Source organism: Mustelus asterias, chromosome 23 (assembly GCF_964213995.1).
Source record: "Mustelus asterias chromosome 23, sMusAst1.hap1.1, whole genome shotgun sequence".
Classification (NCBI taxonomy): Eukaryota; Metazoa; Chordata; class Chondrichthyes; order Carcharhiniformes; family Triakidae; genus Mustelus; species Mustelus asterias.
Window position 1 is genome coordinate 72,049,900 of NC_135823.1, and position 27,705 is coordinate 72,077,604.

Genomic DNA, 27,705 nt, shown 5'->3' on the forward strand with positions numbered 1-27,705 from the left:
TAATTGCTCCTTTTTTTAAAAAATAAGCTCACCACTTTGTTTTCTGGCTGCTGAATAAACTCTTTCAGTTGCTTTATTGTAGCCAGCCGACGCTCCCTGTCATCTTCACGGGAAATCCTCCGCAGAAGATTGGACAGTCGAGACTCATCAGAATAAGATAAAGATCGCTCTATAAATACAATAAATTCAACGATTTGACAAAATTAACCAAAATCCTGTTGAACAGCATAGCTATAGGAGTAGGGCATTCAACACCTTGAGCTTGCTTTAACATTCCTTTAGATCAATTCTGATAAATATCTTGACTCCATCGATCCACCCCAGTTCCATAACCCTCGATACCCTCACCTGACTGAAATTCAACTTGAGTTTTGAAACTTGTAATTGACGTGCCCTCTTTGAGGAAAGAGCATTCCGGATCTCCACTACCCTTGATGTGAAGAGAGGCTTTTTGACACCAACATTTAATGGCCAAACTTGAATTTCAAGGTTACCCCCCCCCCCCCTCTCAATCTGGAGCCCCCCCTGAGAGAGGAAATAGTTTCTATCTCACTCATCAGCTCCTTTGATTGTCTTGAGCACTTTAATTAGAACATCCCTTAAAAAAACACAGGGAACAAGCCTAGTCCATACAAACTACTCTCATATCCTGACCCTTAGTCCTGGTATCATTCTGATGGACTGATGCTGAATTCCTTCCAAGGTCAATACATTATTCCCGAGATCCAGTGCCCAGAATTGAATGCAATGCTCTAGATGGGATCTAACACATCTTTAAAATTGCAAAATAACTTCCACTGCTTTGTACTCCAGCCCTCAAGATAAAGGCCAACACTCCATCAGTCTTTTAAATTATTTTCTACACCTAATTTTTTCACTAGCTTTCAGTGACTTGTGTGTTCGTCTGCTTAGGCATGGTTCCTAGCCTCCTGCCATTTAGAAAATATTGATTTTGTTTGAGGCTTCGATAGACAATCTCACACTTTTCGACATCATCTTTTACGGTTTTGCCCACACAATTTATCAACAATTCCCTGCAACTTCATACTCCCAACTACACTATTAACTGTCACCAAACTTCACTTAGACTTCTCCATTCCTTCACTCGCGTCATTTATAAATAGTGACTAGCTGAGGCCCCAGCATCCTGGGAGATATGACTAGCCACATCCTGCCTAGTTGAATGCACATCTGTTCTCTTTTCTACCTCCAAACTAATTCTCATCCAAGTCAATAGACTGCCTCCAATTCCATGTGCTCTCATCTTTGTTGACAATCTACCATTTAAGTACGTTATAAGTGCGTACAAATACTGTCTATAAACACTCCTTTATCAGCCATGTTAGTTACCTCAAAAAATTGACCTAGGTTTATTAGACATGACTTCTCCGTTACAAAGTCATGCCAACTCTCTCTGATCAGTGTCTGTCCCTAATAACAGATTCGAATATCTTCCCCATAACAAATATTAATAATTCCCTAGTTTCTCTCCTATCTTTCTTAAATAACAATATGGACTTACATTGTCAATCCCAGGGGACAATTCTGGAATCGAGAGAATTTTGGAAGATCATGAGGATTACATCATCCTCACCAATTTCTTTTAAAATCCTGGGGTGGAAACAATCGGGTCCTGGATATTTCTCGATCTTTAATCTCATGTTTTTCCACTTTTAAAAAAAGTTTATATTGAATCTAGTCATTTCCTTTCCTAGATTTATTTTTAATTTTCCTAGTATCTTTGGGACAAAGAAACATTAGATTTAATTCATTCAAGATCGCAATATTTAATGGAATATAATTAGACGAAAAATTATTTACTTTCTTACAAAGATTGGAAATCTAGTAACAGTTGAAATTACTAAGTACAAAACGGTGTGTGGTGGAATCAGTTTCACATCCCCAGAATATTGGCCTCTTTGCAAAACTCTCACATTTCAACAGGCGACCCAGTGGATTCTGGTTCCATCTCGCTCTGTGACAAGAAAACTGATTGGTGACTGCAGGCCCCCTGGCAGCAACAATTAAGTGACAGAATGTATTTATTCAGAGATTGGAGAGGCTTGAAGCAAAACCAGTTGTTTTAATTTAAATATTAATTGGCAAGGATAGAGTAGAGTAGCTCAACTCAAAGCTGGTGAATTTGTTGCCTATATTCAAGATAGGTTTCTGGAACAAGGCATTCTCAAACCTACAAGACAGCAGGTCAAATTACATTCCGCATTGAGCTAGGTTTAGTTAATCTTAACAGTAAGGGAACATTTATCTGACAGTGATCAAATATAATCAAATTTATTGTTAGGTTATTAAAAGGAGAAATGTTAATATTTACTAAAATTCTAGATGCTTGGTATGGTTAACTTTAATGGGATGAGAGACACTGATGACACAAACTAGTCAAAACTGTTATACCAGACCAGTATAGACAGAAATGCTGGGAGTACTCAGCAGGTTTGTGGAGAGAGAAACAAGAGTTAATGTTTCATCAGTAAAGTTTATTAGTCACAAGTAAGGCTTACATTAACACTGCCATGAAGTTACTGTGAAATTCCCCTAGTCGCCACACTCCGGCGCCTGTTCGGGTTAATGCACCCTAACCAGCACATCTTTCAGACTGTGGAAGGAAACCCACGCAGGCACGGGGAGAACGTGCAAACTCCACACAGTCAGGGAGACAAGCCGGGAATCTAACCCGGGTCCTTGGCACTGTGAGGCAGCAGTGCCACCCCAGAACTTGGAAAAGTTAGAAATGTAACAGATTTTGAACAATGGGTGGGGGAAAAAACAGATCAGTATATAGTAATACACTTGATAAGTAGAGCTCTTAACTCCTTATAGCAGCCCATGGTGGAGAGAAATGTGAAATAATAAAAGCATACAACATTGTAAAGAGTGTGCAGACCAATGTGACGGAGAGATAAAGAGCAGCAAATGAAGGCAAATAGCAGTAGGCGACAAAAAGGAAAACCAAAAGAAACAAGATATCAAGATTAAAACAAAGTTTTTACAACTGTATTATAAAAAAGGATAGTAGACATGGGTAATGTGGACTCTTTGTAAGTAGATATGTAATATTGCAAATGAAAGTGATGAAATAGCAGACTTGCTGAATAATTACTTTGTGCCAATCTTCATAGTAGAGGAGGAGGATAATATATCTGACATCCCAGGGAAAGCAAGAACGCTTCAAGGAGTGAAACCCTGCCCAGCGTTCTAAAGAAAGCATGTAAAGAAATTGCACATTTTAGCCATAATCTTCCAAAAGGCTCTCAATTCCAAATTGTTCCTCTAAATTGGAAAAATTGTAAATGTAGCTCCATTATTTAAGGGCGAGAAACCAAGAAATTAGATATTTATTAGTTTAACATCTGCTGTGGGGATCTTACTGAATCCTATAATTAAAACCAGAGTGATTGAGCACATGGAGAAATTTAAACTGAACAGAGAGCCAACACAGACTTGGAAAGAGCAAGTCATGTCTTACACATCTAACTGAATGTGGAGGTATTTATAGCAGATGACAGGATGTAGTTTTTACCTTCTTCCATAAGGTATTTGATAAGGTTCCACACAAGGGACTATTAGCTAAAATTAAAAATTGAAGACAAATTATTGATATGGTAAGGACATTGGTTCGGAGCTAGAAGATAAAATGTAGGGGTGGTGGCCCAAATTTTGCAATGGTAATGAAAGTAAAACTCACGTGTTCGCTGTCATTACCAGAATAATGAGGCAATCCAGAAGTTGCTGTCAGTGATTCTACTTCTTCAAGGGTGTGCTATTAAAGGACCTCCCCACAAATCCCTAAGCAATCAGCAAATTGCTGCAGAAGTCTCCCATGTAAGATGGAGGAGGAATTTTTTTCTATCAGAGGGTGGTTACACTTTGGAATTCTCTTCCCCAGAGAGCAGTGGAGTCACTGAATAAGTTCAAGGTCGAATTAGACAAATTTCAGATTGACAAGGGAGTCAAGGGTCATAAAACGAAGTAGAATTAAGGCCACAATTCAAATCAACCATCTTATTGAATGCTGGAGCAGGCTCAAGGGACCAAATGGCCTACACCTGCTCCATTTCCTCATGGTCTGATGATCTCATTTAATTTCCTGCTTTGTTGCCTGTGAGAATACTGCAACATGGTTGGCTGCTTACTGAGGTCTGGAGATCCACTCGACTTGGCTTCAGATTTAACTTACCGTCAGGAAAGGAGAAACCCACATTACAGAGTTTGCTTTTAAGGACAATGGTGAGCACCACTACTCCATCATTGACTGCAAAATCCAGCCCAGTGATAATGTAGTGGAAGGAAGTGGCTAATATATCCCGTGGGATGCGTGTTGGTGCTGCAACTACACTTATTAATGCCCTAGGTAACAACAGTCACATATCCAAGTTTGCCAATAACACAAAGACCAGTGATAAGTGTTGCAGGCTGGAGCATCAAATTATGAAGAGACATTGATGGATGAAGCGAGTTGGGAAAACCATATCAGATGGATTTCAAACACAGGCGAGTGAGGCCATGGATCATAAAAGAACAGATTCAAGTATTTTGTTTGAATAATGCTAGTAACAGTGGATGTCAAATAAGGTTTAGATTCACATACACATGGCAAAATGTCATGGTCAGAACATTAATAGCTAAGCATTTCACCCAAGAAAGAATACACTAGTCTCAAGAGGAGTGCTGTGGAATGTTACTATAGCTCCAAGCACTAAATTATAGGGAGAGATTACATTAATTGGATTTGTGTCCTAGCCAGTTAAGAACTGATTTGATTGAGGTTTTTGAATTTTGAAAGAAATTGATAGAGAAACCTTTCTTTGCCAGTGGGACAGAGAGTCAACATGGGTACATAACCTTAAAAGCAGAGCCAAGCCATTCAGGAGAGAATTAAGTAATTCCAGTATCTTATTCTTTCTCACAATCAGTTTCTCATCTCTGGTAATACATTGGCACAACTATGCTCAGTGCTTTAGATACCTTTACATACTCCCTCAAAGTGCACAAAATTCAATGTATGGTCTAACCAATGTTTGGCACAAATACACCCTTCATTTGGACTCCATGTCCCTTATTTATAAAACTCCAAATACTGTTGGCCTTTTTAATGGCTTTAATTACTTGCATTTGTATTTTCAAGGCAGAAACTTACTTGAAAAAGAAATATGTCAGTAACTGGATAATTAATTTAAAGGGTAACACATGCAATCCTACAAAAAGTAAAGTCAGAGCCATTAATATCTCTTGAAAAGCTTTCTAGGCATTGGTGATTGAGTTTTCGAGCCAAAGTTAGAGCTATTAGTAAGTGGCGCTCATGATTATAGGAATAACAATCTTTTTAGTACCTGGACAACCTCCGAGTTCTATGACATTTTTTTAATCCCTCACTCAATGAAATTGCATTGAAACTCATCTTAGCGTGGAGAAATATCCCAGCATAAATCTACCGCAAATGTAAGAAAAAAGCTTACAACGCCTACGTCCTAAAAAGTACATACACCTGAACAGATATTTTGAAGTAGTATCAGTGCAATAAAGCTAAACTCCTTGAAGGGTCATGTAATTTTTATGCCTCATGAGAAATGTTACCACTAAAAACAGCCGATTATCCAGACACCGGGTTGTTAAAATTCCTACCCTGTGATTTCCTCATCTCCTTTGTGGCTAAAGCACGACTCCCATGCTGAATGCTGCTTACATCCGTGGTCACATTGTTAACCCTCAGCTCTTGCCCCAACGACTTCCGACCATAAGCATTTTCACCAAGTCCTCCATTGACGTCGTATCTGCCTGTAAAGAAAATCAAATTTTCTCAGGTGATCAAACTCAATTTCAGTAAGCTTTTCAGTCGTTATTATGAAAAGTTATTAAGCTAAATTTTAAGACACACAATACAACACTTCTAAAAGCGCTGCTCTATTAAAACCCAAAGTTACTATAAGTTAATAGGGGTGGCACGGTACCACAGTGGTTAGCACTGCTGCTTCACAGCGCCAGGGACCCGGGTTTGATTCCCGGCTTGGGTCACTGTGTGTGGAGTTTGCACGTTCTCCCCGTGTCTGTGTAGGTTTTCTCCGGGTGTTCCGGTTTCCTCCCACATTCTGAAAGACGTGCTGGTTAGGTATGTTGACCCGAACAGGCGCCGGACTGTGGCGACTAGGGGAATTTCATGGTAACTTCACTGCAGTGTTAATGCAAGCCTTACTTGTGACGAATAAATAAACTTTAACTGAATAGGTACCCAATACGTTCAGAACAAAGGTAGCCAAATCAATATACCCATAGCTTGCACCAGTCATTACAGACAAAATATCTTAAAATTTACTTCCTAAAGAAATTATGTTCTCTATCCAGAGTAATTCATAATAAATGTGCAAATTTCAGCTCATAAGAAAAATCCGAGATAATTAGGGCTGGATTTTGAGGAGCGTGACGAATGGTGCTTGCCGCTAACTGTGAAGAAGTTTGCCAATAAAGATCTACACCTAGCTATAGTACACATTTCCCCTCTAAGGGCAGTTTAAAGCTGGCACCACGTCAAGGAGATTCCAGACATCTGGTATCAGTGATATCAGCTGATGATATTTAAGTATCTGAGACAGGAAACCAGGAAGTTAAAAGGGCTGACTACCCTTCACTTTTAATTTAAATTTTCAAACAGTTGAATAAATGATTGGATTCAGACATCCAGAATAACATTAAAGTATCTCAAATACTTTGAATTTATAGGAGATAACTGACATTCTCCAAATATAAAATTAACCTTCAGGGTCCATGGGGATGTTTAGCAATAGTTATGAACTGAGTATAACAGTAAAACCCAAGCTACCGCATTCAACAATGTGCAACCTTTTCAAGGGCTTTTACAGCAAGGCTAACAGCATGAAAGTGGAAGTCTGTGTCAATTCACTGATTGTTTAGGGATTGCACTGGAGGACCTGAACTGCGCATCTGCTGGAGGAGCAGAATCTCAATTGCAACTTCTGCATTTCCACATTATTCTGCAAAGTAACTGGGAGTTTCAATGGAGTAACAATGGCAAACGCTGCTGACATTATCCCCCCTAACTGCAGGTCTTTATATATTCTATTTAATCCATTAACTGCTCAGGCAATTCACCATTTCTGATCCGTGACTTGGCATCTAGGAACGAAAACTATGCCATTAAGGACACATTTGCTGGTGAGACTGATGTTTGTCGCCTCAGTCTAAGTGGTAAAATGTCAAACTGCAGAATGGTCTTCCAGTAAATAAGACTTATTTTCAGAGATAGGAGTTAATTAGTATAGGAGAGATGGAGGTCATTCCTTGCACTTATCAAGTCCAAAATCCAAAAAGCTATAGCCAAAATCAGATTTCATTAAAATAGAAACTCAATAACTCTTGGGAGGGGTGAACGGGAAAGTTGAAATGGAAAGAAGGGCTCTCATATTCAAAATGAATCCGACACGGGGAATGAGATGTTTTTCACCTTTGACACATAGGTTCAAATCCATCCTAATCGGATGATCGCAAGTCATTTTTATCTGCTGGATGCGAGGTGGGTTTAATTAGCCTGAAACCAGGTTCTGGGGAACATGGGCCAACGTACTAATAAGCTTCTTATAGGCAATGCCACTCTCACAAACCAAAGGATGGTTGGTGTGGGATACATGTGTCACATGGTGGGGGCAATAATAGGTGGTCTTCAGGTGCTGGGCTTCAAGTACATTTCTGTGACAGAGTGGAGGAAGCATCTGGCTATACCATACTAATCTTGGGAGTCCTTGGCGCTAGTACCAGATGCCTGAAAAAGGAATTCTGATCCTCCATTGACAATCCTTACACTGATCAGCACACAAATAGATTAAAAGTAGTAAAATAGAAATAGTATTATAGTACTGGTGCACAGTACTTTCTATCTGTGACTATCTGGGGGGAACACAAAGAGGAATTGCAGCATGTTTCCCACATTTCACTGGGATTGGAATTGCGTTCAGACCACTGGATTGAAAATTGTTCAGCTTGTTAAGTTGAGTTTGGGTAGTTTCAATCAATTTTCTAAAAGACATGCTCCCACACAATTCAGTATTTTTAAAGGTTTTCAGCTTCCCAGCTTTAAACAGTAGACATTTAAAAAAAACTCCAAAAATATTCAGCAACAGTTGATTTTAAAAAATGTTAATGTACTGTGGTTTTCATTTTTCCTTAAAAGGAACCAAAAAAGTTAATAACCATCATGTGATAAGCACAATGGAATTCTTAGTAATGTGCCTCTGAACATGTTTTCTTGCATCTCTCCTCATAACTAGGATGAGTGCGAGAGCTTGTGGCACTCCTGTCCTTGGACCAGAAGCTCCAGGTTCAATACCAACGCCAGGACTTGTTGGCCACAGAAGGATGATTCAATGCAGTTTAACAGGCTGATAATCAGCTTGCAAGTCCTACCGCTCCCCCTCTATTCCCCAATGGTAAAAAACAATTTGGTTGTGAAGATATGCCAAACAACTGGAATGACTATATAAAATAAATGGATGTGAATATTTGTACAAACAGGATGGATTCTAGAATTGTAAAAACAAAGCTTGCCATACCCAGCAATAGTTACAAGAGTTATGAAAAAAGCCCCATTAAGGGGGGGAAAAAAAAAAATCACATCTCACCATGTGTGCCTACTTTTAACTCCCAACTGATGGGGGAACAGTTGAAACAAACTTACTGTCTATTTCCCGGATATTAACCTGTTCCTTTGGGCAATGCCCATTGTAAAAAGGCAGCAAGGTTCCCTTTCAAAATGCAGATCAGGGCCCAAAGATTGGGCCATGAGCTGCAATTTTACTTGGAGGCACGATGAAGGAAGCAGTGAAGGAGGGATACAAAAACAAAGCATTTGAAAATAGAAACGACAAAATGGAAAAAAAACAACTTGGACTGTGTGGTCCATCACTCAGGATATGCTTTAGTTGTCCTTGGGTTACAGACTACAAATACACTACACAATATAAAATCTACTTTTGAAATATATGTGAAGCTCCATCATCATCTAAAGTAAAATTCACAAAATAATTAATGCATTAACTTGCATTTAAACCACTTGTGAAATATAACTGTTTAAATTACTGCAGCCCTATGTAAGATTGACAGTGTTGTTCTGGTCCTTTCCTGTATCTGGTCTTCTTATGTTCCATCTTATTGATACTTTAGCATAGGCCAACGTACTGCTGCCTCTTACATTCCCAGTGCTTAGTTCAGCTTTTTATATAATACTAACCTAGTCCCATACCTGACATAAGGAAGGCTCTTACGGCACACTGTCCATTGCTCATTCTCTCCCTTTATAGCAGAATCTCTGCTCTCATTCCCACTTTTACTCTTTCTGACCTCCTTTCTACAGGAAAAGAAAGAAAGGGGCAGAATTTAAAAGCCCCAAGCAATTTCTTCAAACAATTATAACTGTAAGGATAATTAGACTTTAAAGATACAAACAAATGCCCCATTACACAGCACATTTGGGACCAGTTACCATGTTGAGAGTCATCATGCTAGTTTTGTATGGCATCTGCAGTCCCTCAGGCTAGCACTTAGTCTGTCTCTCTCTATGTGGTGGTCTTGTGTCATTATTCCTTTGTACCTGCTAGTTTAAACTATGATTGACATAATGCTTATACTGTTTCCAGTTATTTGCTTCTATACTTAGTTACCATTGCAGTTTTGGAAAAGTAAACACAACCACAGAAGTGGTTTTAAGTTCCACCTGTGAAAGCAAGCATGCCCAATGGGATTAGCAATTTCCATTTGTTTAATAGACAAAACCACTTCTGTATATTAGGTTTAACAATGAAACTTGGAAGTGATTATGCTTATTAGAGAGCAGTATTCGATAAAATACATCACCAAATCTACACAAAACAGCTAGGAATGATAGTACCCAAGCAGAGTAATGTTAAAATTTAGCCTGGCTATGCATACACTGAATCTCATTGCAATACAACACCCCGCTGCTCACTGAACAGTTACATAAATGAAGTTAGCACTCTGACAGCTAGCTATGTGAAATCAGAGTAGAGCCATTAAAAGCCTCTAGTTAATTGGTGTAATTCAACAAGACCTGTCCTTCCAGCCTAAGTAGCAAATATTGCAAACTTCCTTCCGTACACAAATACAGGTTAGAGAAAAAGTGCTCGAAAAGCAACTGATTTAATACTGGAATAATCGAAATAAATCACAAATGCACGCACACAACCCTGGAACCGTAACTCTCACCTCTTTCTTCCACTACTCCCCCCATCCATAGAAAGTTGTGCCAAGATATTCATCTAATTATACAGAAGCAGGTAATTATTTCCTGTTTCAATATCCCCCCCCCCGCAGTGCCTTCCAATCCCAAACTAACCAAATGTTTTCTTTAACCAGAAGTCCCCCCCATGCAACTCAGCATCATCGATAGCAAAACCAAAGGGCAAATTTTCCATTAATGGGTATTAGAGTAGCAATCAATGAATCACCACGTTGGTGCTAGCCAATATCAAACTGGGACAATTCTGCAGGAGCTTTCAATTTCAGCCTCATTCATTACTCATCATGAACTTCCAGTCTGGATTGGCTGGCCTGGGATAGCTTGCTATCAACAGCTTCCACACTGAAAGGGTGCAACTGCCATTAAAATAGTTACGCTGATGTTCTACAGAGCAAACCATCACTCGCCAAATGGTGCAAATACCTCGACATTCAGTTGGAATTGTCATGGTCCTAATTAACAACAGCAAAAGAGGGCTGCCAGCCAAGGGCAGCCTCCAACAAGAGATGTGCCAAGTTGCTTGGCAGGTGGTGGCTAACAAAGCCAACAGTGGCAAGTGTCCACAGGACATGATAGCAAAGGTTAACAGACTGCCACGGCGGAGCTGGTCACCCTATCGAATGAAGTATTCAGGCCATGAATAGTTTCTCCCATTAATATCCTGATTGAGGTTACATGCTAAGGACTTGGAGATCTTTGCCCAAGCTTTACATGCACACCCTGCAGAATAGCACAGCGATCACAGTCACTTCGAACTGCAAGGACTGACGTGACCAAGAATAACTTGTATCACTACAGCACTTTTAACAGTCAAATATCTGGAGGTTTGTCACAGGAAGATGTTGAAACAAAATTTGACATCAAGGCACGAGGAGACATCAAGGCTGACGATCAGAAGCTTCATCCAATTTTGAGAGAGAAAATAAAACGAGCGCCAGAAACGCACAAGGAGGGAATTCCAGAGCTTTGGACCTTGACGATTACAGGCAAGACAACCAAAGATGGCGTGATTGAAGTGTTCAAGAAGCCAGAACTGGAATGCAGTATACGAGGAGTTGCTCAGTGCGTTTTAGGGAAGGAAACCTGCCATCCTCAGTTGGTCTGGCCTATGAAACTCCAGTTCCACACAATGCCTAGCTTTCCTCTGAAGAGACCTAGCAAGTTGGCCCACTACTTTCTTCAGGGCAATGAAGGATGGACAGTAATTGAGGCCAAAATCCCAAAATGACTTTTTAAACAAATTAATATACTTTTGGGACTCGAAGTCTTGCACAAAATTATTTAACAAAGATTATAACAACATTGTGTAAATGTCAAGTTCAATGAATTCCACGCTCATAAAAGTATGTGAACATTAAGTAGCTAACTTTTCAGTAGTACCTGGCCCAGAAGCATTTAACCGTAGCATGCAAAATGCTCAAGAGCCATAAAGCAACAGCCAAGCAGGTTTTAAAAAGATTTGTTTTTATATGGTGCTTTTCAAAAATCACATGTCCCAAAGCACTTTACACCAACTTAGTTACAGCTAGACTGCGCAAAGCAAACTCCCACAAACAACAAGGTGATAACGATAAATTAATCTGCTTTAACAATGTTAATTTAGGCATATATTTTAGTCAGGACACCAGGAATAAATCCTCTTCTTCGAGATCCCAAGAGGACATCCAGAGCCTCAAGTTAATGTCTCAATGGAAAGACGGTACCTCTTGACAGTGCAGCACTCCCTCAGTACTGCATTAGAGTTCAGCTTTGATCGTTGTGCTCAAGCCCTGGAGTGGGACTTGAACCCAAGACTCAGAGTGGTACCAACTGAGCCACAGCTGCCACTAAACAATAAAACATAGTGTTTCCGCATTCAAAACCCTAATGAGACTCTCAATTAATCTATTTACTCATTGTGGAACTAATTACATGTTCACTCACTAGAAGGATCATGGTGTATTGGGAATAAAACACTCAATCTTAGTCTACATTAGAAGGAAATATTGAAAATCAAATTAATTAATGATGCAATGTCGGAACTTGGTGTTGAAGATAATTAAGACTTTAAGCTAGTCTTACCCCCTTCTTCATTTTGAAATCCAGTGAGGATTCGAATATCATCGTGTCTATACCGAGACACACTGGCGGAACTGGCAGAATGCAATCCGTAAGAGGCAGAATTGCCCCGGTCCCTGGCCAAAGGATACTTTAAACTGTCTTGATCGCCTGTTGCACTGTCAATCCTAAAAAGTGAAACATCATACAAGTAAAGTAAAGAATATAAAGGTAGTGTAGTGATACTGAACATACAACCACAAGGCGGTGAGTTCAAATCCCATCACAGTAAACCCTGAACCCAAGTTCAATAAAACTGGCAACTTCTGAGCTAACAGAAAATACCCATGAAGGCTGAGGGATTGCTGTAAAAACCTAACTGCTTCACTAATGCCCTTCAGGGAGAGGCTGTGCCATCCTGTCTGGCCTGCATGACTGCAGCTCCATACTATGTATTTGACCCTAGATGACAATAATTTTGCTCAGTCAAAGGCTGTTGTGGTATGCACTTTGTCTGCTTCAGAGATATGGTCAACTCTGCTTAGCAACCAGTGCTGAAGAACTGTTTAAAACATCTCAACCTCATTATATCTGCAATTCTTTATTTGTGGTGCAATCTTTATATGGAGTTCTTAAACACAGCCCACATTTATAATTCCCTAGAGAATTTGTTTCATGTGATATTTGAAAAACATTGCCTTTGGCAGTTATAGAAAGAGGAAAAGAATTCTCCCAAAAAGGTTAGTTAAGTTAAGCAGTTTGAAAAGACAACACACATGGGCACTTTCACTGACCTTCTCCTAAGCTTTAGAAATACCCACTTAAGCAAAGGTGGAGTCAACACTCGACCTTCTCAATTTATAGCACAGCAGCTTTCTCTGCAAGTTGAGCCCACAAAAACGGTGCTCAATCTCAAGGCAGAGAAATTGTTTTCAGGACACTTGAGGCTTGAGTGAACAGAGAACAAATTAACATTGGTGAGTGAAAGGAACTTGTCAATATCTGTATCATGTGGCAGCACCATAGCCAACAAGTCGCAACAGTCGGAAACTGACCACAAACTCTGCTGAGAAGTGACAAAAGCAGAGAGAGAGCGAGCAGAACCCCGGGCTTGAGAACCCCCTTCCTTGGGGCAACGCTTGATCTCTCCAAACAAAGACATGTGACTCCAATATTGGCGTGCTGGGTCAACTGAGGACACACAAATCATGAAGCTATCATCTTGGTTTCAAGGACCTGACAACAATGATGGCAACCCATTGAAGAGCAACTAATCACAACCGAGTAGATAGGAAACTCAATGAGATCACAAGTGGGATCAAAAACTACCAATCGAGCAGGTAGCCAACATCAAGGAGCAGAAGCCAAAATAATTAACTCTCGTCAAAAACACCAAAATTCCTTTCAGCTGCCATCTTATTTTCCCACAAAGTTGAAAGACTTGAATTGAAAACGAGATAGCCAAAAAATATTTGATTTGATTTGATGGAAAGCATTCTTTCTGGTTGCATCACAGCTTGGTATGGCTCCTGCTCTGCGCAAGACCACAAGGAACTACAAACGGTCGTGAATGAAGCCCAATCCATCACGCAAACCAGCCTCCCATCCATTGACTCTGTCTACACTTCCCACTGCCTCGGCAAAGCAGCCAGCATAATTAACGACCCCACACACCCCAGACTCACTCTCTTCCACCTTCTTCCTTCGGGAAAAAGATACAAAAGTCTGAGGTCACGTACCAACCGACTCAAGAACAGCTTCTTCCCTGCTGCTGTCAGACTTTTAAATGGACCTACCTCGCATTAAGTTGATCTTTCTCTACACCCTAGCTATGACTGTAACACTACATTCTGCACTCTCTCCTTTCCTTCTCTTTGAACGGTATGTTTTATCTGTGAAGTGTGCAAGAAACAATACTTTTCACTGTATGTTAATACGTGACAATAATAAATCAAATAAAATGCCATCTATACTTCCCAGAACAATATTTCAAACAAACTCTGGCCATTCACCACGTGTGCCAAGGATTTCTATTTGTAGGAACATAGGAAATAGGAGGAGTAGGCCATTTGGCCCCTTGAGCCTACTCTACCATCCAACTAGATCATGGCTGATCTACCTCAACGTCAATTTTCTGCACCATCCCCATATTCCCTGACAGCTTTAATATCTAGAAATCTACTGATCTTTGTCGTGAACACACAATGACTGAGCCACCACAGCCCTCTACAGTAGAGAATTCCAAAGATTCACTATCCTCAGTGAAGAAATTCCTCCTCACCTCAGTTTGAAATGGTCTCATTCTGAGATTGTCTCTCCTAATTTTAGACCCCTAAAGCCAGGGAAAACATCTTTCCTGCATCTAACCTGTTGAACCTGGAAGAATTTTGTATCCTTCAGTGTGATCACCTCTCATTCTTCCAAACTCTAAAGAATATAGGCACACTGTGCCCAATTCTTTCCTCGCCATTGACCGAGTACTGAAAGTTCATAACTCCGATTCTAGTGAGCTATTATTAGAGGCTGGTATTTGTGTGATAAAAACATCAAGATGTGAAGCAAAAGGAGGGATGGCGAATGAATCACAGAATGGGAAAAGGGGTGCCCTTTTATTCCAGCAGGATCAGCAAAATGAACAGGTCGAGGTGGGGAAAGGTTTCCTGCACCTTGTGGTGTGGCAGTGACCTCAAACACTGCCTTGACATACTCATTACTCATTCTAGGCCTTGCCCTTGGTAATTAAAGTTCTGATTATTTCATGTCTCTCACAACGCCCCCCCCCCCCCCCCATAGCCAATCCCAGGCTGAAATTATTTACTATCCTATTAGCTTTCAAAACCTAGAATGCCTCCCTCAGTGTGTGCGTGGAGCTCCAAGAAGAACGAACTTCCAATTGCCTTATTAAGCCCATTGCTTGACTTTGAATACAAAACTTACCTTGCAGTCTTGAGAATCAAAATGCTTTGAAATTTTACATCAAAACGATATCTTGGCACTACTTGGGGCAGCACAGTGGCAAACACTGCTGCCTCACTGCTCCAGGGACCAGGGTTCGTTTCCCGGCTTGGGTCACTGTCTGTTTGGAGTCTGCACGTTCTCCCCGTGTCTGCGTAGGTTTTCCCTGGGTGCTCCGGTTTCCCCCCACAGTGCAAAGTGTGCGCATTAGGTGCATTGGCCATGCTAAATTGCCTCTTGGTGTCTCGGGATGCTAGGTTAGGGGGATTAGGGGGCAAATATGTGGGATTACGGGGATAGGGCCTGGTGGGATTGTGGTCGGTGCAGACTCGATGGGCTGAATGGTTTCTTTCTGCACTGTAGGGATTCTATGATTCGATACTCATATCAGTCTTTCCTGAGAACAGTTGGTTAAAAAATTATGAAACAGAACAACTAACCAAATGAAAACTGTTTGCAGCAACTGGACAACCTAAATAGGCAGCAAACAGAGGCTTCCACAGTATTAGGAAATTTAAACAGAAAATATTAAGTCCAGCAGCACTTACTTGTAAAATGTTGCAGTCTACCTTATGCATTTATGTACTACATCCGCTCACATTTCCTGTTGTTTTCTTTAGTCAACTTTAAACTTCCTGTGTCCACAATCAATGTGTTTGAACTGGTTAAATTTGTCACACTGTAATTACACTTTTCAGCTCCTGGTGGCTTGGTACCCAGTAAAATCAGCAGTTTCTTGGAAAGATTTCAGAGTCCCCAGTTATCATATTGTTTTTTCTCCCTATTACTTAATCTCACTGTTTAACTAATGGGTTTCCTTTCAGTTTCTTGGCTTAATTTGCTTACTGCTCACTCATTTCGCTGTCTTTTAACCTAAAGTTTGAATCTTTTCCATGAACTTCAAAAATTGAGTTCTTTCTTCTTCCTTCTTTTATACCAGCCTATCGCCTACTCTCTGTACCATCAGTATTTCTGAAAGCAGATACCCAAGTGCCCGCCAAACAAAAGCTGACATTCAAGGAAGTATCAATAATAATTTATTGAGCACCTTTAACATAAGGAACCATCCCAAGGTGTTTCACAGGAACACTATAAAACAAAGTCTGACACCAAAACCGCAAAGAGAAATATAAGATCAGATGACCAAGAACTTAAGAAATGTCTTAAAGGAGGAAAGCAAGTTAAAGAGGTGGAGAAAGGGATTTTCAGAACTTGCGGTCGAGGGAACTGAAGGCATGGCCACGAATGGTGGGGCAATTATGACAAACAATGTACAAAAGGCCTGAATTAGAGTGCAGAAATCGGAGAGTTGTTGGGTTGGAGGCGATTACAGAACTGGGAAGGGGCAAGGACATGAAGAAATTTGAAAACAAGGATGAGAATTTTAATGTTAAATTGCTTACCTTGGAGCCAATGCAAGTCAGCAAGAACAATGACGATAGGGGAACAGGACTTGTTGTCAGTTAGGACATGTGCAGCAGAGCTTTGGATGCCCTCAAGTTTAGGGGGTAGAATGTGGGCAAGCAGCCAAGAATGTTTTGGAATAGTCGAGTCAACAGGTAATGAGAGCAGAGACGAGGGTTTCAGCAGCAGATGAGCAGAGATGGGGTGAAGTTGGACGATGTGAAAGTAGGTCGGAAGCTCATCTCAAGGTCAAACGTGAGACCAACAGTGCGAACAGACCAGCTCAAACCTGGACTTTTGCCAGGGAGAGGGACGGAGTCAGTAGTTGTGGAGCAGAGTCTGGAGCTGGGACTGAAAACAATGGCATCAATTTCCCAATATTCAATTGGAGGACTTTTCTGTTAATCTAATATTAGACATCAGATAGGCAATCTGATAATCTAACAATGGATCTAACAATTGATATGAATTTTAATGCCCATTTCTTGTAGCCCGCAGCAAAGTCATTCTGTGACAAGCCTGCAATGCACAGCTTCCTCCCCGACAAATGCCGTATTGTTCAATCTGCTCACCTCACCCTGCACCCATTTTAGCCATCCTCTAATGCATCCAACAATATGAACAACAAATCTATAATATCACAAACCCATGAATGTACATGTACTGATTCTTGTTCCCTGTTGAGTTATTTTATCCAGCTACACCGCTCCGTCTCTCCAGTTTAGAGTACCATGGGCCCCCAGGGCCATTTCCACACAGCAATCATGCCCCTCCTCTATTGCAACATTATCCTCACCCACACCTCAGGTTTATGTCAATCACCCAGGTTGTGGGCAGTGTGATCACCCAGAACCACAAAGCTACATATTCACCATCCACACCACCAAACACATAGAAACATAGAAAAACTACAGCACAATACAGGCCCTTCAGCCCACAAAGTTGTGCCAAACATGTCCCTACCTTAGCAATTACTTGACTTACCTATAACCCTCTATCTTACTAAGTTCCACGTACTTATCTAAAAGTCTCTTAGAAGACCCTATTGAATCCGCCTCCACCACCGTTGCTGGCAGCCCATTCCACGCATCCACCACCCCGAGTGAAAAACTTACCCACCTCCTCTGTACCTACTCCCCAGCACCTGAAACCTGTGTTCTCTTGTGGCAACCATTTCAGCCCTGGGAAAAAGATCACCCACTTCATGAAACAATATCATGAAACAAAACAGAAAATGCTGGAAAATCTCAGCAGGTCTGACAGCATCTATGGGGAGAGAATAGAGCCAACGTTTTGAGTCTAGATGACCCTTCATCAGCGTTAACAGCAAAGAGAATCAGCAGAGATTTATACTAGGAGGGTGGGGCTGGAATGGTTCAAAGAGAATGTAAATGAGGATACAGAAAGGCTTAGAAAGGTGCTAAAGGCATCCATTTAGCGATCAGAATGTGTGAATGGCAGAACAGAGGTACAGGTGGGTAAGGGACTGCCTGGGGATTATGGCAGTTGCCCTGAAAGTGAGGTGGGGAGTGGGCGAGGAGAGCTGGAATGGAGAAGTGGAAAAGTGGAAGTGAGAAAGAAGGATGGTAAAATGGATGAATGAGATGAAACGAAATGAAATAAAATAAATGGAAATGGGGTGAAGGTGGAGGAGAGAGTTCATCTTCTGAAGTTTTTGAACTCAATGTTCAAAGGCTGTAAAGTGCCCAATTGGATGATGAGGTGCCGTTCCTCCAGTTTGCTAGAACATTGCAAAAGACCAAGGATGGACATGTGGACAGGAGAGCAGGGTGGTGTGTTGAAGTGGCAAGCGACATTACTTTTATCAATATCACAAAGTCCCACTCTACAAGATCGCTTCCATGCATCATCACCCTGAGAAAACTATCCTGCATGCACGTGTATAGGGAAGTAAAAAAAACGAGAAGCCTAAAAAGTCATGGAAATTTAAGAGCATCCAGATGGAAGGTCAGCTGTTTCATAATCAAATGCAGAATTACAGTACAATTTCATTGTGACACAGAGTTTACATATGTTATCGCACGTCAATGGAACAAAATTAATCACCTACAGTTGGCAACTGTTTCTCAGATTGCTAAAATATTTTAAAAGGCCAATGTTCAACTCTGTTTTTGCAGCACTATGAACACAGAGTACCGCCAGAATATCTGTCTCGTGCACGTTTCCTGTAAACTTCCTGTCAATACCGACTGACTCACCTTGAGCAACACCATGCCAGATGTGTTAACAGCGCATCTATAGCCTAAAAAAAGTAGTTAAGTAAACTGGGTAAGGACAAAGTATAAAATAAATTGGACTTTGTGACTAAGAGACTCTACTTTGCCATAGTCACAACACATTCTGTATTCCATGATGTCTACAAAACTCAAATGCAACAAATTTATTAGCATTGCCCCTACAAGAGGACAGGACTCATTTTAACCTCACTATGTAAAAAGTCCAACTGGGGAAGATTCACAATTGGATCTCGTGATGGAGAATGAGCCTCGAGATAAGAAAAGTAAAGGTAAGGACACATCGAGACCATAATGGTCATAATACAAAACATTTTATGATAGCGAAGGACATATGAATGATGAAAACCAGACTAACACTGGAGAAAAATTGATTGAGGAGCTGAAAATATAACTTGGGAAAATGAAATGGGCAACAATATCGGCAAACAACAATGCAAAACATTTAAAAGTGTTCAGCTTGTGGATAGATTCCTCTAAAGAAGAATTAAACACAAGTGGGCCTCCACCGAGACAGAGGGGAACAACTGAGGGTTAGGAAAGAGACATTAAGTATGCACACAGCAGAGAAATGCAGGATATGAGGAGATACTGAAATTAGGAGAAGTCAAAAAAACTATTAAGAATCCAAGGAGCATTAAAACAAAATAGTTAAATATTTTTCAGGCACATGGAAATAGGACCATAAGGGGAAAGATAGGATAATAACAGGGTGATGAGAGTTGGCAGAAATGTTAAACCATTGTCACACTTTGGTATTTACCACAGACAAATGGTACTGAATGAGGAATTCGTAATATGTCAAGCATATTTAAAATAAAAAGGGTGCTGCAGTGAATAAACAAAGAGGATAAAGCCGCTGGTCTGGAAAGATTGTATTTTAAAAGAATCTCAGGAAGAGATAGCAAAGATATTACAAAACTTGGAAACAATATAAGTGGAGAGGCAATTGAGAGATTGAAAATAGCGAGTGGAGAGGCAGTTGGAAGTCTCATTAGAGTTTGAGGAGTGAGCACTATTAAACAACAGAACCCCTAAGGTTATAATCTTTGGATTATTACCCGCACCACACGCAAACTGGCACAGGATACATAAAATTAGATAAATGAATACATAGCTCCAAGACTGGTGTGGGAGAAGTTAGAAATCATAGAAACCCTACAGTGCAGAAGGAGGCCATTCGGCCCATCGAGTCTGCACCGACCACAATCCCACCCAGGCCCTACCCCCACATATTTACCCGCTAATCCCTCTAACCTACGCATCTCAGGACTCTAAGGGGCAATTTTTAACCTGGCCAATCAACCTAACCCGCACATCTTTGGACTGTGGGAGGAAACCGGAGCACCCGGAGGAAACCCATGCAAACACGAGGAGAATGTGCAAACTCCACACAGATAGTGATTCACAGCAAGTTGATTTCAGTTTGTGGGACATTGGCATCAGTACTGGGGAAAGTGGGGGCTGTATATTGGAATGGTCTACATCTGAACCGTACTGGGACCAGCGTTCTTGCAAACCACAGAACTAGGGAAGTAGAGACAGTTTTAAACTAAATAGAGGGGGAATGGTTCTGGAGAGGAAATAGGTAGGTTTACAAAGCAAAAGGATATAGCATATTGCTTAGATAATAATACCCAGAGTGTGGCACCCAGAGAGTGACAGGTACGGACAGAGTGTACAAACATAAAAAACAGCAAATAGAGCCAAAACGGGAAATAATGTAAAAGGCAAAATTAAATATTTGACACAAATGAAATGAATTGAGAGAGAATTTGGTGAACTGATGCAACGACAATCTCTCCCTCAATGTCAACAAAACAAAGGAGATAATCACCAACTTCAGGAAATGTAGAGGAGAACATGCCCCTCTCTACATCAAAGGGGATAAAGTAGAAATGGTCAAGAGCTTTAGGTTTTTGGGTGTCCAGATCACCAACAACCTGTCCTGGTCCTCCCATGCCAACGCTATAGTTAAGAAAGCCCACCAACATCTCAACTTTCTCAGGAGACAAAGGAAATTTGGCATGTCCACTACAACTCTCAATTCTACAGATAAACCATAGAAAGCATTCTTTCTGGTTGTATCACAACTTGGTATGGCTACTGCCCTGTCCAAGACCGCAAAGAATGACAAAGGATCATGAATGAAGCCTCCTATCCATTGACACCATCTATACTTCCCACTGCCTCAGAAAAGCAGTCAGCATAATTAAGGACCCCTCGCACCCCGGACATTCTCTCTTCCACCTTTTTCAACCGACTCAAGAACAGCTTCTTCCCTGCTGCCATCAGACTTTTGAATGGACCTACCTCGCATTAAGTTGATCTTCCTCTACACCCTAGCTATGACTGTAACACTACATTCTGCACTCTCTCCTTTCCTTCCCTATGAACGGTATGCTTTGTCTGTATAGCGCGCAAGGAACAATACTTTTCACTGGATACTAATACTAAATCAAATAAATTGAGGTTAATGGGTATGATTTCATAGCCCTTACAAAGATGTGGTTGTAAGGAGTTCTAAGCTGGGAACGGAATATTCAGTGATGTGACTTTTCGTAACGATAGGCAGGAAGGAAAAGTAATTTAGTATGAGATGGAATTAGAATGACAGCAAGAAATTATCTTGGATCAGAAGATGTAGAATCCACATGGGTGGAGGTAAGAAATAGCATGGGGAAGACAGCATTGGTGGGAGTAAGTCTACAGAACCCCTAGAGGTAACCTGTACTGCAGGACAAAGAACAAATCTGGAGATAATGAAGGCATGGGAAAGTAAGAAAAGCAGTTAGTTAATCATGGGTGATTTTAATTTTCATATGGATTGGGAAAATTCAGTTATCATGAGAAAGAATTCATAGAATGTATTCGGGACAATTTCCGAGAACAATATGTTGTGGATGCAACCACGGATCAGGCCAATTTGGATCTGGTAATGTTTAATACACAATCTCAGAGTAAAAGGTCCCCGAGAAAACAGTGACCATAATATGGTAGAATTTAGCATTCAATTTGAGGGTGAGAAACTTGGGTCAGAAGCCTAAAGAATGAGGACAGAGTTGGCTGGAACGGACAGGCTGATCAACAATGGCAGATGTTTATGGAAACAGTTCGCAACTCACAACAAAAATATATCCCAGTGAGGAAGAAAGATTCTAGGAAGGGGATAAATCAACCATGGTTAACCAAGTTAAAGATTGTTCTTTCTTTCAGTTTAATAGAGAAGGACTTGGTGGATGGAGAGTCTGGGAAAGGATGTCTAGATAGTTTGAGTCAAGTTGAGATCAAAGAGGTGGTGGTAGTATTGGGGTTCTTGAGAAACATCAATCTAGACAAGTCCCCAGGGCCTAATGGGATATACCCGAGAATACTGAGGGGCAAGGGAGGAAATTGCTAGGGCCTTGAGAAAAATCTTTGTATCCTCACTGGCTACAGGGAAGGACCCAGAGGATTGGAGAATAGCCAATGTTGTTCCTTTGTTTAAGAAGGGTAGCAAGAATAATCCAGGTAATTACAAGCCGGTGAGCCTTACATCTGTGGTAGGGAAATTATCGGAGAGGATTCTTCGAGACAGGATTTATTCCCACTTGGAAATAAGTGGACATTTTAGTGAGAGGCAACATGGTTTTGTGAAGGGGAGGTCGTGTCTCACGAACTTGATCGAGTTTTTTGAGGAAATGACTAAGATGATTGATGAGGGTAGGGCAGTGGGTGTTGTCTACATGGACTCCAGTAAGGCCTTTGACAAGGTCCCTCATGGCAGACTGGTGCAGAAGGTGTAGTCGCATGGAATCAGAGGTGAGCTGGCAAGGTGGATACAAAACTAGTTCGGTCAAAGAAGACAGAGGGTAGCAGTGGAAGGGTGCGTTTCTGAATGGAGGGCTGTGACAAGTGGCATTCCTCAGGGATCAGTGCTGGGACCTTTGCTACTTGTAATATATATAAATGATTTGGAGGAAATCACAGAGCAGTGGGTGCCTGGAACACGTTGCTGGGGGAGGTAGTGGAAGTGGATACGGTAGTGACTTTTAAGGGGCGTCTTGGCAAATACATGAATAGGATGGGAATAGAGGGATATAGTCCCCGGAAGGGTAGGGAATTTTAGTTAAGTCAGACTGATTAGTAAGTTTGCCGACGACACAAAGGTTGGTGGATTTGCGAATAGCGATGAGGACCATCAGAGGAAACGGCAAGATATAGATCGGTTGAAGACTTGGGCGGAGAGATGGCAGATGAAGTTTAATCCGGACAAATGCGAGGTAATGCATTTTGGAAGGTCTAATACAGAGAGGAAATATACAGTAAATGGCAGAACCCTTAAGAGTATTGATAGGCAAAGGGATCTGGGTGTACAGGTCACTGAAAGTGGCAAGCAGGTGGAGAAGGTAGTCAAGAAGGCATACGGCATGCTTGCCTTCATCGGCTGGGGTATTGAGTTTAAAAATTGGCAAGTCATGTTGCAGCTTTATAGAACCTTAGTTAGGCTGCACTTGGAATATAGTGTTCAATTCTGGTTGCCACACTACCAGAAGGATGTGGAGGCTTTGGAGAGGGTACAGAAAAGATTTACCAGGATGTTGCCTGGTATTGAGGGCATTAGCTGTGAGGAGAGGTTGGAGAAACTTGGTTTGTTCTCACTGGAATGACGGAGGTTGAGGGGCTACCTGATAGAAGTCTACAAGATTATGAGAGACATGGACAGAGTGGATAGTCAGAAGCTTTTTCCCAGGGTGGAAAAGTCAATTACTAGGGAGCACAGGTTTAAGGTGCGAGGGGCAAGGTTTAAAGGAGATGTACGAGGCAACTTCTTTACACAGAGAGTAGTGGGTGCCTGGAACGCGTTGCCGGGGGAGGTAGTGGAAGCGGATACGGTAGTGACTTTTAAGGGGCGTCTTGACAAATACATGAATAGGATGGGAATAGAGGGATATAGTGCCCGGAAGGGTGGGGAGTTTTAGTTAAGTCGGGCAGCATAGTCAGTGCAGGCTTGGAGGGCCCAAGGGCCTGTTCCTGTGCTGTAATTTTCTTTGTTCTAATGCTATGTGGCAAAGATTAGTGTGGTAAGCCAGAGGGTTGGGAAAGTTTATAAGACCAACAAAAGATGACCAAGGAATAAAGAGGGAGAAGATCAACTGAGGGTAAACTAGCAAGTAATATGAAAACAGACTGCAAGCGCGTACTTCAATATATAAAAGGGAAAGGATGGGCCTAAATGAACAAGACTAGGGAAATAATGGGGAACCAGGAAATGGCAGAGGAGGAGATGAATATAATAATTAGAGAAAAAGTACTTGGGAAACTAATGGGGCTAAAGGCCAAAAAATCCCCAGGCTGAATGGGTTGTGTTCTAGGATATTAAAGGAAGTTTCTACAGAGTGTGTGGATGTAATGTGAGTAATCTTCCAAGAATCCTTAAATTTTGGAAAAGTCCCAGGGAATTGAAAACTGCCAGTGTAACACCATTATTGGGAGGGAGACAAACCAAACAGGTAACTATAGGCCAGTTAACTTGGCATCTGTTATTGGAAAAATGTTAGAGTTCATTATAAAGGATGTAATAACAGAGCATTTATATATATATCAGCATGGCTTCACGAAGGGGAAATCATGCGTGTCAAATTTATTCGAATTCTTTGAGGTGATAATGAACAGGAGAGATAAAGGGAAAACCAGTAGATGTAATATATTTGGATTTACAAAAAGCATTTAATAAGATACCACATAAAAAGCTAATTAAAAAGATAAGAGCCCATGGTGTTGGGGGTAGCATATTAACATGGAAAAAGGATTAACTGATAGAAAACAGAGAATTGGAATAAGAGGAACATTTTCAGGATGACAACATGTAACTAGTGGATCAGTGCTGGGGATCACAGGGATCAGTACTGGGGCCACAAATATATAACACCTTGGACGAGGGAAGTGAATTTACTCTTCCAAGTTTGGGGATGACAGAAAAATTGGTGGGAAAGTAGGTAGTAAGGATAAGAGTCTACACAGGGACACAGACAGGTTGAGTGGGTAAAAACTTGGCAAATCGAATATAATGTAAGAAAATGTAAAGTTATGCACTTTGTTGGGAAGGATAAAGGAGCTGAGTATTATTTAAATGGAGGAAGGCTGCAGAAAATTGCACGACCGAGGGATTTGGGGGTCCTCGTGCATAAATCACAAACCTGGCATGCAAGTTCCGCAGGTAATAGGAAAGAGAATGGAATGTTGGCCTTTATTCCAAAGGGAATGGAGTAAAAAAGAGAAGTCTTGCTAAAACTATTCAAGACACGAGTTAGACCACACCTGGAATACTGTGAACAGTTTTGGTCCTCTTATCTAAGGAAAGATATACTGGCATTGGAGGCAGTCCAGAAAACGTTCACTTAGGTTGATCCCAGATATGAAGGGATTTTTGTATGAACAAAGAACAATACAGCACAGGAACAGGCCCTTCGGCCCTCCAAGCCCACGCCGCTCCCTGGCCCAAACTAGACCATTCTTTTGTATCCCTCCATTCCCACTCTGTTCATGTAGCTATCTAGATAAGTCTTAAATGTTCCCAGTGTGTCCGCCTCCACCACCTTGCCCGGCAGCGCATTCCAGGCCCCCACCACCCTCTGTGTAAAATACGTCCTTCTGATATCCGTGTTAAACCTCCCCCCCACCTCACCTTGAATCTATGACCCCTCGTGAACGTCACCACCGCCTTGGGGAAAAGCTTCCCACCGTTCACCCTATCTATGCCTTTCATAATTTTATACACCTCTATTAGGTCACCCCCTCATCGTCCGTCTTTCCAGTGAGAACAACCCCAGTTTACCCAATCTCTCCTCATAAATAAGCCCTTCCATACCAGGCAACATCCTGGTAAACCTCCTCTGCACTCTCTCTAAAGCCTCCACGTCCGTCTGGTAGTGTGGCAACCAGAACTGGGCGCAGTATTCCAAATGCGGCCAAACCAACGTTCTATACAACTGCAACATCAGACCCCAACTTTTATACTCTATGCCCCGTCCTATAAAGGCAAGCATGTCATATGCCTTCTTCACTACCTTCTCCACCTGTGACATCACCTTCAAGGATCTGTAGACTTGCACACCCAGGTCCCTCTGCGTATCTACACCCTTTATGGTTCTGCCATCTATCGTATAGCTCCCCCCAACGTTAGTTCTACCAAAATGCATCACTTCGCATTTATCTGGATTGAACTCCATCTGCCATTTCTTTGCCCAAATTTCCAGCCTATCTATATCCTTCTGTAGCCTCTGACAATGTTCCTCACTATCTGCAAGTCCAGCCATTTTCGTGTCGTCCGCAAACTTACTGATCATCCCAGTTCCACCTTCTTCCAGATCGTTTATATAAATCACACACAGCTGAGGTCCCAATACAGAGCCCTGCGGAACACCACTAGTCACAGGCATCCAGCCGGAAAAAGACCCTTCCACTACCACCCTCTGTCTTCTGTGACCAAGCCAGTTCTCCACCCATCTAGCCACCTCCCCCTTTATCCCATGAGATCCAACCTTTTGCACCAACCTACCATGAGGGACTTTGTCAAATGCTTTACTAAAATCCATATAGACGACATCTACGGCCCTTCCCTCGTCAACCACTCTAGTCACTTGGTCAAAAAACTCGACCAGGTTAGTGAGGCATGACCTCCCTCTCACAAAACCATGCTGACTATCGTTAATGAGTTTATTCCTTTCTAAATGCACATACATCCTATCTCTAAGAATCCTCTCCAACAACTTCCCTACCACGGACGTCAAGCTCACCGGCCTATAATTTCCCGGGTTATCCTTCCTACCCTTCTTAAATAACGGGACCACATTAGCTATCCTCCAATCCTCTGGGACCTCACCTGTGTCCAGTGACGAGACAAAGATTTGCGTCGGAGGCCCAGCGATTTCATCTCTCGTCTCCCTGAGCAGCCTTGGATAGATTCCATCAGGCCCTGGGGATTTGTCAGCCTTTATATTCCCTAAAAAACCTAACACTTCCTCCCTTGTAATAAGCTCTCTAACTAATACTGCTACTCCCCCACCTCTTTTGGCCTCTCCTCTGTCTCGCCTAAAACACTTGTACCCCAGAATATTCAGCTGCCAGTCCTGTCCCTCTTTCAACCAAGTCTCTGTCACCGCAACCACATCCAAATTCCTCCTAAGCATTAAGGCCCTAAGTTCGTCTGTCTTACCTGCTACGCTCCTTGCATTGAAGTAGATGCACTCCAGACCTCCAGGCCCAGTGAGGTCATCCTCCCCCAGAGTGCTCTTCTTCTTTGCCAGCCTTGTCCTGGCCCCAAGCTCGTCCCCAGCCTCTACACTTGTAGACATAATTTTTTGATCCCCACCCCCCCTGCCATATTAGTTTAAACCCACCCGAACTGCACTAGCAAAACTCCCAGCCAGGATATTCGTGCCCTTCCAATTTAGTTGTGACCCGTCCTTCTTGTACAGGTGCCATTCTCTCCTGAAAACTTCCCAGTGATCCAGGAATATGAAGCCCTCCCTCCTGGACCAGTCCTTTAGCCAAGCGTTCAATTGTACTATCTCCCTATTCCTAGCCTCCGTAGGCATTGGGAGCAGCCCAGAGAGAGGGGTGTGTAGTTTGGGTCTATATTCTTGGCGTTCAGAAGAATGAGACATATAGGATTCTCAGGGACTTGACAGGGTAGATGCTGAGAGGTTGCTTCTCATGTGGGAGAGTCTAGGACCAGAGGGCATCATCTCAGAGTAAGGGGTCGCCAATTTAAGAGAGAGAGGAGGAGGAATT

The 27,705-nt window shown here is 41.7% G+C and overlaps 1 protein-coding gene across 3 annotated transcripts in view; it reads right to left on the minus strand.

The window, feature by feature from the left end:
• The window catches only part of smg1 (SMG1 nonsense mediated mRNA decay associated PI3K related kinase), a 181,659-nt gene that overhangs the window by 129,387 nt on the left and 24,567 nt on the right, over positions 1-27,705 (minus strand). Inside the window, exons 2-5 of one of the 3 annotated variants that reach the window (XM_078240917.1) lie at positions 12,341-12,504; positions 9,266-9,370; positions 5,641-5,793; positions 33-169 (exon numbers count right to left, since the gene is read on the minus strand). In XM_078240917.1, coding sequence (XP_078097043.1) covers positions 33-169; positions 5,641-5,793; positions 9,266-9,308 — 333 coding nt within the window. In that variant the 5' untranslated portion in view covers positions 9,309-9,370; positions 12,341-12,504. The remainder of the gene's footprint in view (positions 1-32; positions 170-5,640; positions 5,794-9,265; positions 9,371-12,340; positions 12,505-27,705) is intronic. The other 2 variants (XM_078240916.1, XM_078240919.1) reach the window with 2 other exon arrangements.